This window comes from Myotis davidii, unplaced genomic scaffold (genome assembly GCF_000327345.1).
Source record: "Myotis davidii unplaced genomic scaffold, ASM32734v1 scaffold309, whole genome shotgun sequence".
NCBI classification, from domain to species: domain Eukaryota; kingdom Metazoa; phylum Chordata; class Mammalia; order Chiroptera; family Vespertilionidae; genus Myotis; species Myotis davidii.
Window position 1 is genome coordinate 895,840 of NW_006383013.1, and position 13,797 is coordinate 909,636.

General features: G+C 52.6%; 1 protein-coding gene across 1 annotated transcript in view; it reads right to left on the reverse strand.

Moving 5' to 3' along the window:
• LOC102761097 (latent-transforming growth factor beta-binding protein 2) overlaps window positions 1-13,797 on the reverse strand; it is an 83,983-nt gene that overhangs the window by 11,165 nt on the left and 59,021 nt on the right. Inside the window, exons 5-8 of the mRNA XM_006778873.1 lie at window positions 12,535-12,705; window positions 12,030-12,236; window positions 10,903-11,189; window positions 9,791-9,893 (exon numbers count right to left, since the gene is read on the reverse strand). Coding sequence (XP_006778936.1) covers window positions 9,791-9,893; window positions 10,903-11,189; window positions 12,030-12,236; window positions 12,535-12,705 — 768 coding nt within the window. The remainder of the gene's footprint in view (window positions 1-9,790; window positions 9,894-10,902; window positions 11,190-12,029; window positions 12,237-12,534; window positions 12,706-13,797) is intronic.

Consider the following 13,797-nt stretch of genomic DNA (forward strand, 5'->3'; position numbering starts at 1 on the left):
GAGAGAGAGAGAGAGAAACATCGATGTGAGAGAGAAACATTGATCAGCTGCCTCCTGCATGCCCCCTACCAGGAAACGAATCCAAAATCCAGGCATGTACCCTGACAGGGAATCGAACCAACAACCTTTCAGTGCATGGGACAACACCCAACCAACCGAGCCACACCAGCCAGGGCTGTTTTACTATTTTTTAAACATCTGGATACAATTCACACCCCGGCTAAGATCAGTCTATTTTGATACTTGGTTTAGCTGACAAAGTATCCTAGATCAAGAGGGAAGAGACTCATTAGTGATTGCACTTATACAACCATGACATTTATTTTTCACTCACATTTACCGATCATGCGATGCTGTTGAAATCTGGCTAGTAAAATTCCATCTGCCCATAGGGAGGTCAGTTACTTGTTCTTACAAATTAAATTCTAAGTTAGAAAATTCCAGCTTTCAAGTTTTTCAAGTGTGCAAATGGAGATGGTTTACAGCATCCCATAATAAGGAAATAATTTGCAGTGTTTCGGTGTTGGTACATCTCCTGCCTTGATTTCACAACATTCCCTTTTACTTTATAGAGAAATTTAAAACTTTTTAATTAAAAAAACACACACAGGGAAAAGTCTCCATTACTTTGGAGGGACAGACTAGTATGTCGACCTTGCTGAAAAGCTCTAGCAGGGAGCATACTACTGACAGCCATCTGTCATCACAGAAAAAGGCAGCAAATATAGAATATCCATATTTTTGTGTGTTTTTTTTTAACAGAGAGTAGCTCATCTTTAAGTCTGACACTTCCACTGCCAAGAAAGACATAGCCAGCAGTTCTCAAAGGGCTTGAGGGATTTTCACAGACACTATTCCAACACCAAGTTCCATAAAGATACCATCGGACCTCAAAGGTCTTGTTTTGTACAGCTGACTGCGTGATGACTTCCCATAGCAATTTGTCTCCTGGCTTTGACTTGTTTGCAGCAATAGCTGGCCCATGAAGTCTGCAGTGGAGGAATTTTACATCCAGTCCTCTCCATCACTGTCACCTTACTAGTCACAACATCAGTGGGTAAACTTCCAGAGCTGTTTAGTAAAGCTTATTTTTATTCAAGAAGTCACTTACTGTCGAGATTATATGTCCTCTGGTTCATCCTTTCTTTAATGGCTTACAAAAGGATAGTTCTTGCCCTGGCCGGGTGGCTCTATTGGTTTGAGTGTCATCCCATGTACCAAAAGGTTGTGGGTTCAATCCTCAGTTGGGGCACATACCAGAGGCAACCAATCTATGTTTCTCTCTCATCTCTCTCTCTCTCTCTCTCTCTCTCTCTCTCTCTCTCTCATCTCTCTCTCTCTCTCTCTCTCTCTCTCTCAAAAATCAGTAGACATATTCTCTGGTGAGGATTTAAAAAAAAGGTAGTTTTTTATATATTTTATTATGGAAATGGATCCTTGCAAATACCAAGAGATGGGTATACCTGTACAGCAAGGTTTGAATGGCTCGTTTTTGTAATCAAGACAGTTTGACTCCTGTCATTAGCTGCTATCTCTGGGCACATTATACACTCAAGGCTAGGTCAGAAGAACAATGTATATAACTAAAGTGCCATGTTCTTCTTCATCATTTGGAGCCCGGGCTCCACTTGGTGAGGGTTGCTGGTTAAAACTAGACGACATAGTAGAACACCCGTGAGCCGAGCATTGCTGTATGTTATGTGTTGTGATATGCCAGGCAACCACGAGTGCACCACCCTTTCTAGGGACCCCACTCTTCCCTGCACTGTGTGTGCCAAACATGACTGCTGACTGTCTGATATACGGATCAAGTGAGGACATAAATGAGTAAAGCTTCGTTTTTTAAGATAAAAAGGATGTGGATATAAGTTGTAATATTTGTGCCCGCTGTGGAAAGTCTTGCTCAGGGTTTGCATGTTGCTCCACCGTGGGGGCTGGGCTCAGCCTAAAGCCCTTGAACTGTGTGACTCATAGTGAGCAGGGAGGGCAGGTATCACCACCCCGACACCCACCCCTGGCACCCGCCCCAGGCACGCCTCTCGAGTGCTCCCAACACACACAGGCCTTCCCTTGTCATCGATTTAACATGATAGGCTGTTTGCTTGCCTATCTCCCCGCATAAAGCGTAAGATCTGTGAGGACAAGGTCCTTATCTTCTTCATTGTTGCTATGTCTCTGGAGCCGAGCGCAGCAGATGGGACAGCATGGCACTCAATCAATGTGGAATGAATAATCATAGCAAACACCAAAACAGCGCTCACTAGGGGCCGGGCCCTGTTATGAAGGCTGTTCACATATTAACTTATTTAATCCTCATAACAGCTCTGGAGGCCCTTACTATCATTACCCCCATTTTACAGATGAGCAAACTGAGGCACAGAGGGGTTAGGAAACATGCCCTCGGTCACCCAGCAGGTGGCTGGAGCTGGGATTATGATCCCTGGCATCTGCCTCCAGAGGATAAATTCTGAACCATTCCTCTCTACTGCCTCCAAATAAATAAATGATTGACTGCGTGGCAAGCCTTAGGAGGTGCCTAAGCTGAGAATCCTGGGGTCTGGAGGTCACAGGAAGGTGCCTGCTAGCAGGAAGAGCATCGCCCTTTCTGGGAACCCTCCCTCTTCCTTTACCCCTTCTCCCCTCCTTTTTTTTTTTTTTTTTTTTTTTTTACAAGGGATCAAAAAGGAGGAGGTCAGAGGAACTAATTAGATGCTGGGCAAATGCTCCACAATGTATATCACCAAAGGGCTCTGCGGGACCAATAAAGGAATGGTGACGAACCTGTGCTGCCTCATGGCCTCTCAGCTCAAGGATCAGAGAGTAGACAGAGAGGGATTTGTGAGATCTGGAGAGAGAGAGAGAGAGAGAGAGAGAGAGAGAGAGAGAGAGAGAGCCTGCTAACCCGTGATTTCCACGGAGACACTTGGAAGCTGCAGGTGACCTTGCATTTGGGACTCTTAGACCCAAGGCCAAAGCAGCTCCTGAGGGGTCGGCTGCGATCACCCTGAACTCCAAGGAATCTGAACATCACAAAATGCCCAGGATCATGTAGGGCAGACATATGTGAGGAGACCAGGACATGTGGGCCTGGAACTCAGGTCTTCCGGCCTCTGACCCGGGCCCTGTCCATTCACTGCCACGCCTCGGCCTGGGTACACACCGGGAAGGAAGCAGAGGGCCACTGGCTGCAGCCTGCCCCTGCCCTGAGAGTTCTCCCCTTGGCTGCTGGGACCCCCAGGAAGGCCTCAGCAAGAGCACACCAATGGCTGGAGACAGTTTTGGCCCTGACCCCAGGACAGAGCTCAGGGAGGAGGAGGTGGAGGCACAAGTCTGGCCACAGGGTAGTTTACCAGCCATGCCGGTCTCAGCTGTGATGACAGATGGCCTGCCATACACCCCTCTGCCCAGAGAACGAACACACACACACACACACACACACACACGCCAGATGAGGCAGATGAGGCTGAGCTCGACGTGTAAGGGCACGTGATCAGGCTGGAGCTGAAATCCTCAATTTGTAAACCTCAGGCAGGTAAGCTGGAGAGAAACTTCCACGGCCCAGAGTGGGTGAAAGAGGGTGGGGCAGCCTGACCCGCATTCAACTCCTGGCTCCAGTCTGAAGAGCCATGTGGCCGGAGGCACACTGCTTGTCCTCTTTCCGTCTTAATCTTTCTCATCTGTCGATGTGTGGACAGACACTCAGTTCGTGGGTTGTTGTGAGGATTAACTTGACTGAAGCAATCAATGGCAACTGAACTAGCACGCTGCCTGCCACAGCCTGTAAGTGCTTCCCAAGGATTCCTCCCTCCCTCCCTCCCTCTCTCCTCCCTCCTCCCTTCCCTTCCTTCCACACAATCTGAAGGATAGCAAGCTAGCCTGCTGCCCATCACTGGCTGGAGAGACTTGGGCAAATTACTCAACGTCTCTGAGCCTTAATTTTGTTATCAGTCAAATGGGGATGAAATTCCTTCCTTTGGCTGGGGTGGGGGAGGGATAACACTGAGCAAGGACGTAAAACTCTGAGCACGATTCTTGTCACATGTTGGTAATTATCATAATGTTCATTGTTTCAGATTTTCCTCCTCGGTGAAGTCCTAATGGATCCTCCCAATCATTATAGAAGTTCTGCCCAAAGATGGGCTCTGACCGCTTCCTCGGGTGGCACTGGAGCCAAAGTGGGCATCTTAGTCACCACAAGCCGGGAGGTGGAGCGAGGTCTGGTCAGAACCCTCCCCATCCCTTCCTGGAGCTCCAGGCCAGAGACGGCACGTGTCAGGGACACTCCCGCTTGTGCAGGGAGGTGCTAACATGATCCCAGGCTTAGTTCCCAGGGTGCTCCAAGTTCCTTGCAGAAGCTCTCAGAAAATCCCCAAGCCAAAGAAACAGTTGTTGTTGTTTTTTCAGCCCAACAACTGAAATTCTGAAAAACCCATTTTCAAAGGGCAGGAAACTGGGCATCTCATCCAGAGTCCCAGAGAAGAGGAACCCCACCCCAGCGCAGCTGTTCCCCAAGCTGGGTACTCTAACTGAACGTTGTTAATATGTTTTTTATTGATTTCAGAGAAGAAGGGAGAGGGAGAGAGAGAGATAGAAACATCAAAGACGAGAGAGAGTCATTGATCCGCTGCCTCCTGCACATCCCCTACTGGGGATCAAGCCCACACCCCAGCATGTGCCCTGACCAGGAATCGAACTGTGACCTCCTGGTTTATAGATCGATGCCCAGCCACTGAGCCACATCAGCTGAGCAAGCTTGGTCCTCTAGTTTAGCAAATGCCAAGAACACAAGAAGCAGCACGGACAGAGGCAGATTAGAGAGCGTAATGTTAGAAGCAGAGGTCTGGGCTGCTATAGACCTGAGGTTTCAAGCTCAATTTCCTCATTTGTAAAATGAAGATAGTGACACCGGAAACTCCTAGAGATATTGTTAGAACAACAACAGGAGGAAGCACTTAGTATGGAGCCTGGCCCTTAGGAGATGCTCCGAATAACGACAACGGTGACGGTAATGACATTGCTGCTGTGACCGGCCCCATGTTTCTCTGCTCCAACCCGGCGTCAGGCCCAAACCACCCTCACGCGTCCACCCCCACAGGGCTGGCATCACAGACTGTGCCTGGCACACTCCTCGTGGGCAAGGGCCCTGACAAAACCAAGCCAAAACCAAGCTTTCTTTATATTGAGTGTTTCAAAGAAATTTTCATATATATATTCATTCCCTCAAAAATCAATTTCCTTCCCCAACTCCTACAAGCCTTACTAAGGTAAGCACACTCCTCATGGCGGGGAACTCAGGACTTCTGGGCACACCCCATTATATTGCTGGGCAGTTGTAGTTTTGTTTTTTTTTTTAAAATCCCATCTCCATGTGGCTTCTTCTTTATTCCCTCAGTTAGAGGAGTTCCGTTTGACTCGTCTTCAGATGGTTCTGCAAGTGGTTGTTCCGGGGTTTAGTTGTAATTTTGATGTGGTCGTGGGCGGAGGCAAGCACGGCATTTACCTGCTCCACTGTCTGCACCAGAAGTCCCAGCTGCAGTTTTTCATACGCTGCTGCTAGCGCTCCATTTGGAGTTGAGCTCTTTATTCCCTCAGTTACAGGAGTTCCGTTTGACTCGTCTGCAGATGGTTCTGCAAGTGGTTGTTCCGGGGTTTAGTTGTAATTTTGATGTGGTCATGGGCAGAGGCAAGCACAGCATTTACCTGCTCCACTGTCTGCACCAGAAGTCCCAGCTGCAGTTTTTCATACGCTGCTGCTAGCGCTCCATTTGGAGTTGAGCTCTGCTTACCAGAAACATCCACACATCGGCCTTTGCCCTCCTGAGCCGCATGGAACAAGCCTCCTCACTTCCCCCTGCGACACTTCTCCGTGCATTTGAGTTAACACTGTCTATCCAACCCCAACCTTCTTGAGGGACGTTGTCCTACATGAGTCATGAACCAATCCCGGGGTGCACCCTCCTGTCTGTGAAATGATGGTTTGGGGTCCTGATTTTTGTTGTCTTCAGGCAGGCCCGGGCCTCCCCAGAAGAGCTTGGTCGGCTGACAATCAGGCACGCTGCGGTGTTTGAACCCTAGCTGCACTTGTCCTGACTGCCTGACCTTGGACAAGTTCCCCAGCCTTCTCTGAACTTCATTTCCTCACCTGCCAGATGGGATACAGAGCCTTAGCTTGCAGGTGGTTGTAACAATTCGATGAGATCATGCTGAGCCCCGCATAGGGTGAGCGTTCAGAAAAGGGTGGCTGTTTGGAAGAGGGAAAGCTGCAGAATCCTTTGAAGGGGCAGAGCAAGAGCCAGCTCTCCCCGGAGACCCAGGGAGGGGCCCGGGCTCCGAGGGGAACTCATCCCATGCCAAGCAGATGGAAAGGCGATCTCGTGGCCAACAGCTGGAGCCACCAATGCAAACCTCGCGCTGCGAGCCAGCCCTGCTGCCCCAGCAAAGGGGCCTTGGGGTGGACACAGCCAGTGCCAAGACAGATGGGGCAGCGCCAGCTTCTCAGTCAACCCAGATGTCTGTCTTAGATGAAAACTCAAGAATGTGGCTTCAATCACAGTGGCTCTTAAGGGCCAGGTGCTCTCCAGGCCCTGGCAGGGGGACTTCAGAAGTTCTGAGTGGGGACCTTTGGTAACTCCTGTGGGGTCACGAGGGTCAGCTGCATCTGTCACTCAGTGAAGGGAGAAGGGGGACCATAGGCTAGCCTGGATCCACGGAGTCATCCCCCTGAGAAAGAGGGCCCCGGGGAATTTTTCTGGAAGAAAGGGGATTTGTCTGTGCCATGTAACTGATACTTGAAGGCAGTCCTTTTTCTGTGTTAGAAATAGCAGCATTCTGACATCAATGATGAGAGAGAATCATTGATCATCTGCCTCCTGTACAACCCCCCCCGCCCCCACCGCCACTGGGGATCGAACCTGCAACTCAGGCATGTGCCCTGACTGGGAATCGAACCATGACCTCCTGGTTCATAGGTTGATGCTCAACCACTGAGCCATGCCCGTTGGGCATTGATTTTAATTCCTAGGTGTTTCTTAAATTAGCCCTATTCTTCTATTTCCCACTATGCTACTCTGATCTTTACTTTTACTTTTTATTTTTTTGAATTTTCATAAGATTGCATTTGAGCCAAACTGACGACAGTTGCTGGGAAGCAAGATCTCAAATGCTTCCTGATCTCTACTTTTAATACAGACAGCTACATTACTACAGAAGTTCCTTAAAAAAAAGAAGAAGAAGAAGAAATAGTATTCTGCAGGGACCTTCCCACAGTCCAGCACAGAGCCTCAGAGGCCAGGTGATTTAGGGGAAGCAACAAAGTCACACAGCTCCCTGGCTGCGGGCTGTATCACTCCCCGACCCCTGATCCTGCTAGACTGCCTCATTGAGGATGACACAGTCCTCCCTGAGATGCAAAGCCTTATTTTATCAGAGAAATAGAGGCTCAGAGGGGCAAAGCCACCAGGGCTGAGGATGTTCTAGAACCCACAAGTTTTGTCCACTACTCCCAATCCCACCCCGGCCCCTGGCTTTCCTTCCTCCCACTCTTGCACAGTAGCTTGCTTGTCATGCCTCCTTAAAGAAACATCCCCGGCCTGGCCCCAGGCTTGGGCACGGAGCTAGGTGCGTGGCACTCTGTCAACACAAACAAGGCTCCCCTCTCTTGCCCCTTCTCTATACAATGCCCAGCTGCACTTGAATGTGTTTTAAATGCTCGCATTGCCCTGGTCTTTGTTATTATGTCCGTTGGTGTCCTAGAATGCTTGCCATTCCGGGGCCTGCACCTGGTGCCCAGCTTGCTGAGTGTGCTGAGCACAGTGGGGGTTGGGGGGTTGGTACCTGGGACAGGGATTGGGGGGGGGGGGGACAGCCTTGGGTGTGCTGCGCTCCAGGAAATGTTGCTCACTCTCTTGGTCTCACCTACATATGCAATTTCCTCGGCTCGGTAAGCAGTCCCCCATGTCTCTGACTGGGTTCTCTGATAAACCTTCGGATCTCATCCTGAATGTCACCTCCTCTAAGAAGCTTTCCCTGATTCACTTTCCCAGTTTGAGCTAAGACTTCCTACACCCACAGTGCACGGATGTGCAGGTTGTGCTCTGCACAAAACACCACATTAAAGGGATCATTGGCATCCTAGATCTGTATGTTTATACAGACTGTTTTGGACCAATGGAAGGCGGACTTTTCTCTAATTTGCACAAAGGTGCTGCAGGACCTACCAGGCTCTGGTTCTGCTGTCCGTTCCCACTGCATCTGGCACTGCCTAGTCTCTGCACTAGCACTCTTTCTCTCTTTCTGATGCCCATTACCTGTCTTCGCCCCCCCTCCTCCCCTCCCCCACTCGACTGTAGGCTTGGAGACAGGATGGGCGCTGCTTTTGTGGAATTCTCCACGGTCACACTTTAAAGGGCACACTTTAAACTGGCTGATTGTTGACTGAGTGGAATGTGGGATATGGAAATCTCAAGGGTCAGCTGGACCAGAAGGGAAAAGGAAAAACAAGGGAAAAAAGAAAAGTGGCAAAAACATCGTTGGCCTGCAGGGGGAGATGCTGAGTAGCCTGGCAGCACTCTTCCCAGTGAGGCAGTGTGTCCATTTCCTTTTCCCTTTTTGGAGAGATCTTTCTAATAATACTATTAACAGCTACCATTTATGGACCGAACACTAAGCACACGCATCATCTCTTACACTCTCCACGGCAGCCCTGCGAGGCCGGCACTGTGACTGTCTGTCTGTCTGCCTTTGTAGATCAGAGAAAGAGCAGAGAGAGGTCCGCAGGCAGAGCTGGGACTGACACCAGGTATGTGCTGGGTGTTCAAGCCTGGGAGCTGGATATAACCTTCTGGTGCTTCACCAAAAGTCTATTACCCGGTGAGACCGTCACACTTATTTTTAGTTAGGAAAATATGGTCACTGCTCCAAAGCCGGGTCTGAAGTTAAGAACAGCCCTGCCCCTCCCACCTTTGGGCTCCAGTCCAGGCCCCCCACAAAGCCAACTCACTGAGTCGATTGCTGACAGGACCGGGACCAGGCCTCGGCCTGGAGGGGCAGACAGGCTGCGCGGGCAGAAGCCATGCTCAAGGCACAGGCACCGTGACACAGCCTCCCGATGGCAAGATCAATGCCCGTGAGAGCAGCGTTTTGCTCACTCCTGAATTCTCAGAGCTTGGCACGCACGGGGTACCCAGCGAGTATTTGCTGAGTGAGTGAATGAATGAATAAATGCATAAAAATATGTTAGGTTTTTCCACTATCCAAAAGAGGGCAGGGAACTGGATTTTCCATACCCAAGGCTGAAGACATTCTGGGACACACCCAATTCCTGATTCAAAGACTGGAGGCAGAAAACAGGAGGTGAGAGAAGGCCCGGGGGCCCCTCCAGGGAGAGAATGAGGGAGACACTAAGTCACCAAATCAAGACCTCTGGCCCCTGGTATCTGGGCAGGAGGTATATGGAAAGGGGTGCAAGGGTAGAAGAGGGCCCAGCATGGGATGGGATCCCTAAAATCCGAGCAAGAACACTGGCAAGAGGGAGGAACCTTCTCAGACACTCAGATGGAGCGGGCAGGCCAGGCTGCCCTGGGCAGAGGGGCTGAGCTGTTTGAGCCCTCAACAGCCTTGGCCACCAGCCAGAGGCAGCCTCGAAGCAGATCTGGAAAGGCTGCCCAGTCTATCCCCGTGTTCTACCCGCCTGGCTTCTGAGATCCAGGTAGGAGAGGGGGGCGGGTAAAACAGAGGCCAGGCCCTGGGAGAGCTTCCCACACAACCCTGGACCCTGGCACCCAGCACTCACCTGGTCTGGGCGGGCAGGGGGCACACAGGGTCACCCCCCAGAAGGCCCCCACACTGCCACAGCAGTCCTCTTGGGTAGTCAGCTCCAGCAGTGGGTTGGCACACTGGAAAAAAGGCCATGGCATGTGTCACCTCTTCCCTCCCCTATGTGCAAAGAGATGTCCCAGGGAAGCCTGAGACAAGTGCCCCCTCCCCCCACACTTTGCTGGAGGTACCCCCACCCCCGGGAGGGTAGGAAAGAGTCAACTGATGTTCCAGATGGAAGCTGACAAACCTGCAGTCCACTCAGTAGGCCCTAAACTTGAGGGGTGAGCACACCCTAGGCAGGATAAGCTCTTCTCTATGAGGTTTGCAAACTGCCTCCTTCCGTGCCTCAGCCCTTAGGTGGGGGACCCCAAAGGGTAGGCTTTCTTCTGTCCAACTCATGGCCACCCACGGTGCCAACCTTCCTCATGGGGATGGCCCAGGCTCAGGGACACCACAAACTGAGGGGCCAGGGAGGGCTGGGGACTCAGAGTCCCTATTCCTCGGTTCCTGCCGGCCTCCTCCAGTCCCCTAAAATCAGGAGGGATTTCTGGAAACACCAAACTGCAACCCCCAGAAAAACCTTCCTGGGTCTGGCTTAGCTCCTGTACTTAGGTGCCTGGGCTCAGAAAAGCTCCTCGGATCTTCCATCACTGACTGTGGTCGCTTCCAGATGGGTGTGAGGTGTCCCTCATCATCGTACCCCCAAGGCTTTGGGGTTTAACCTGCATTTGCTAATTCCTCATCTCTGTGACCCCACTCTCAGCTGAATACCAAACTCTTGCCAGATTTAATGGCCCTACTGTCCTGGCACCAGGAGACCCTGGGCTCAGCTCCAGGAGAGCCCAGGATTTTCGGGGGACAAGGACACTGGCGCCCTGCTCTGCGTGCACTGACAGGTGCCTCGTGGAGCCCAGGTAGGAGGCCAGCGGTCTGCGCTCAGCAATTGTAGGCCTGGTTTCCTCACGTGGGGACTGGGAGACTCTGCGGACACTTATGTTCCATAAGAGTGAGGAGGAGAGAGAAGGAGAAGGAGCAGAGTGGGGGCAGGGGCCATCACTGTTCTGGAAGCTTCCAGGGCTTTCTCACCTGGCCGTTCATGCTGCTCAGGTAACACCGGCCCAGCAGCCCCTGAGGCCTGGGTGCCGCCGGGGGCAGTGGCCGAGGGGCCTCTCCATGCCGAGTGGGGATGCTGTTGCTGTCCCAGTGGCCGTGGCCAGGGCTGGCAGAGAGCCGGGGCACAAGTCTGGTCTCCACGCTGTTCTCCTCCGGGGCCTCCTCGGCCTCGCCCCGCACCCGCGCCACCTGGTGCACCTGCACGGAGGCCTCGGGCGGGTGGTGAATGTGCACCTTCACCAAGGAGGGGTTCACAGAGGCTGGGCACAGGGGCTGGGGTCAGAGTCGGGGAAACAGAGCCCCACCCTCTGAAGAGCATCCTCTAGCCCTGGGCCAGGCGGGCCCCTGGCCGTGAATGGCCCCCCAATCCTCCCTCATTTCTTCAATCTCTACTCAAACCTCAGCACAATTCCCCAGTGAGGGAGGACAGGATGAAGGACAAACTCCTTCACGCTTGCCTTCCCATGAAGGACCTTCGTTATCAACTTCTAAGCTGTCTTCCTGACTCCACCTTCCCCATGATCCTGTGCACCCCTGAGCTCCGGCGCACTGAGCCCGCGTGGTCCCACATCCGTGCCTTCGCTCGCGCCAGTCCCTCCACAGAGGGACCCCTCCCCTCCTCTCTGAGTAACCAAAGGTACCCAGTGTTTAAGTCCTAACCGAAGTCCACCTCCTCCATGCAGCCTTCCCTGAACACCCTAGGCTTAGGGGTCTCTCCATCCCTGACCTCCTATATTTTTGTACCTTAGTTTGGCACCTAGTGATGGAAGGCAGGGGAAATGAAGTGTTCTATAATGCTCTCTCTCTCCTGTCCACCCTCCTCTGTTATCCAGGTTCATGCGTTCCTTGAAGGCAGGACCTTGACCTCATACTCTTTTGTCTCATGCATAGCACCCAGTATGGGGTAAGGGCAACTACATTGCTGAATTCAGATGGGAGGGGAGTTTAGGGAATAAAACTGAGGCCTGAGGGTGGAGGAGAAGGAGGGAGGTTTGACTGTGAAGAAAGGCCTGGAGGCCTGTTCCCTCCTATACAATGCCCACACCCACCCTCCCGGGTAACCCAGGATGCCCAGCCCCACATCCCTGCCCCGCACTCACCCAGCTGGTTGGAGAGCGGCAAGGTGAAGGTGGACTGCCTCAATGGGCCCTCCAGCAGGACCCTGTGGTGGGAGCCCCTCTCTACAAGATCCCTGTCCAGCTTTGGGACGGGCAAGTGGCAGAACTTCCCGGTGGAGTTGGAGGGGCACCAGCACTCGTCCCTGCCGATGCAGCGGCCTCCATTCAGGCAGGGGATCTGGCAGAAATCTATAACATGGACCTCAAGGTGACGGGCGGTGGAAGAACAGAGCAGCAACCCCCCCCCCCCCCCCCCCCCCCCGGCCGCAGTGGGTGACAACAGAAGCAGGGCGCAGTCATGCTCCAAATTGGCACAGCGTCACCTGGAATGCAGGGACTTTCCAGGAGGCCCCGGGGTGAAGAAGGGGAGATAAGAACCAGCCCTGGCCCTTTTAAAGCGCCCTTTCATGCCTTTTTTCGACCCCCCCCAATAACCTGGGAGACAGGGCCAGCCAGGAACTGTCGTCTAAGGGCAGAAGGGACTCACAGATGCGGAAGCCAGACTTGGGGTCATGCCCATGCCCGCCCTGGCTGTACAGGGTGGTGGTGTCGCCACGCTCGCAGCTGTTGGCACAGTGCCCATAGGCACAGGTCTGCTTGCAGATGGTAGGAGTGAAGATGATCTTGATCTTCTTGATTTTCTCCGTGAGGTTCAGACCTGCAGAGAGAGGGCTTGGGTCCAGGGGGCAGGGCTGAGAGGCACAGCTGTGACCTCCAGAGGCTGGTTGGAAAGGCCCAGGGGCCAGGGGTGAGCCCATCCCAAGGGCATTTGCTCAGTACCCACTGGATACAAGGCCCATCGTTGGGGCAGGGTAACACCTGTGAGAAGCCCCCGGACCAGCATTTATTGAGGGACGTCAATGTGCAGCAATAAGCTCATGCTTTATGCACTTTACTCTCAATGCTCTCGAGTCTTATTTTAGGTTGAACCATTAGAAGATGCCATTTTGTAGGTTAGAATGGTTGGATATTGGCCGTGTCCCTACAGCCAAGCTAATATTTCCAATTCGCAGGGAAGGAAACAGGCTCGGAGAAGGTTGGGTTACAAGCGGTGCTGCTGGGCCTTGAAGCAAAGGGCAGAGAACAGAATGTAGCTCAGACCCTCCGGAGTGCAGTTTTCTAGGAGAAGTGGAGGAAGATAAAGCCTGAAAGAACGATTCGAGACAGGTCTGGGGAAGGTGGGGGCGGGTGGGAGACTGGTTGCCAGAACAAGGATTGGTACTTTATTTGGTGGGCAGTAGGAAGTCACTGAAAATTCCAGTAAGAGATGGAAGAGGAAATGTGGGGGGCGAGTGTCCTCCCAGCTGGTGTGCAGGTGGAGGGGAGGCAGGTGACCAGGCGGAAGTCACGCAGCGGCGTGAGCTGAGGTTGCTTCACTTCGGGGTGGTAGCAGTGGACATTCCAAGGAGGGGGGTTCATTTGGTGTGGGGAGCCCGGAGAGGGAAGCGGCAAGGCAGAGGGGTTGAGGAGGGAAAGTGTGAAAAGTCTATGTGGTCACCGGTTCAAGAAGCTTGACTGATGGGAGAGGAGGGAGAGGAAGCCAGAGAAAAGGGGAGAAATAAGTCTGTGTGTATAAGCTGCCAGGAAAGGTACAGGCTAGGAGAGGTACAGGCTGAAGGGGAGGACAGTGGGGGCAAGGGGAGGACCTGTGACGGCCTGGCTTTCCACAGCAATCAAGAAAGGAGGTGTGACCCATGGACACAGACAATAGGATGGTGAAGGCCTGGGGTGGAGGGGGCTAGAAGTGGTC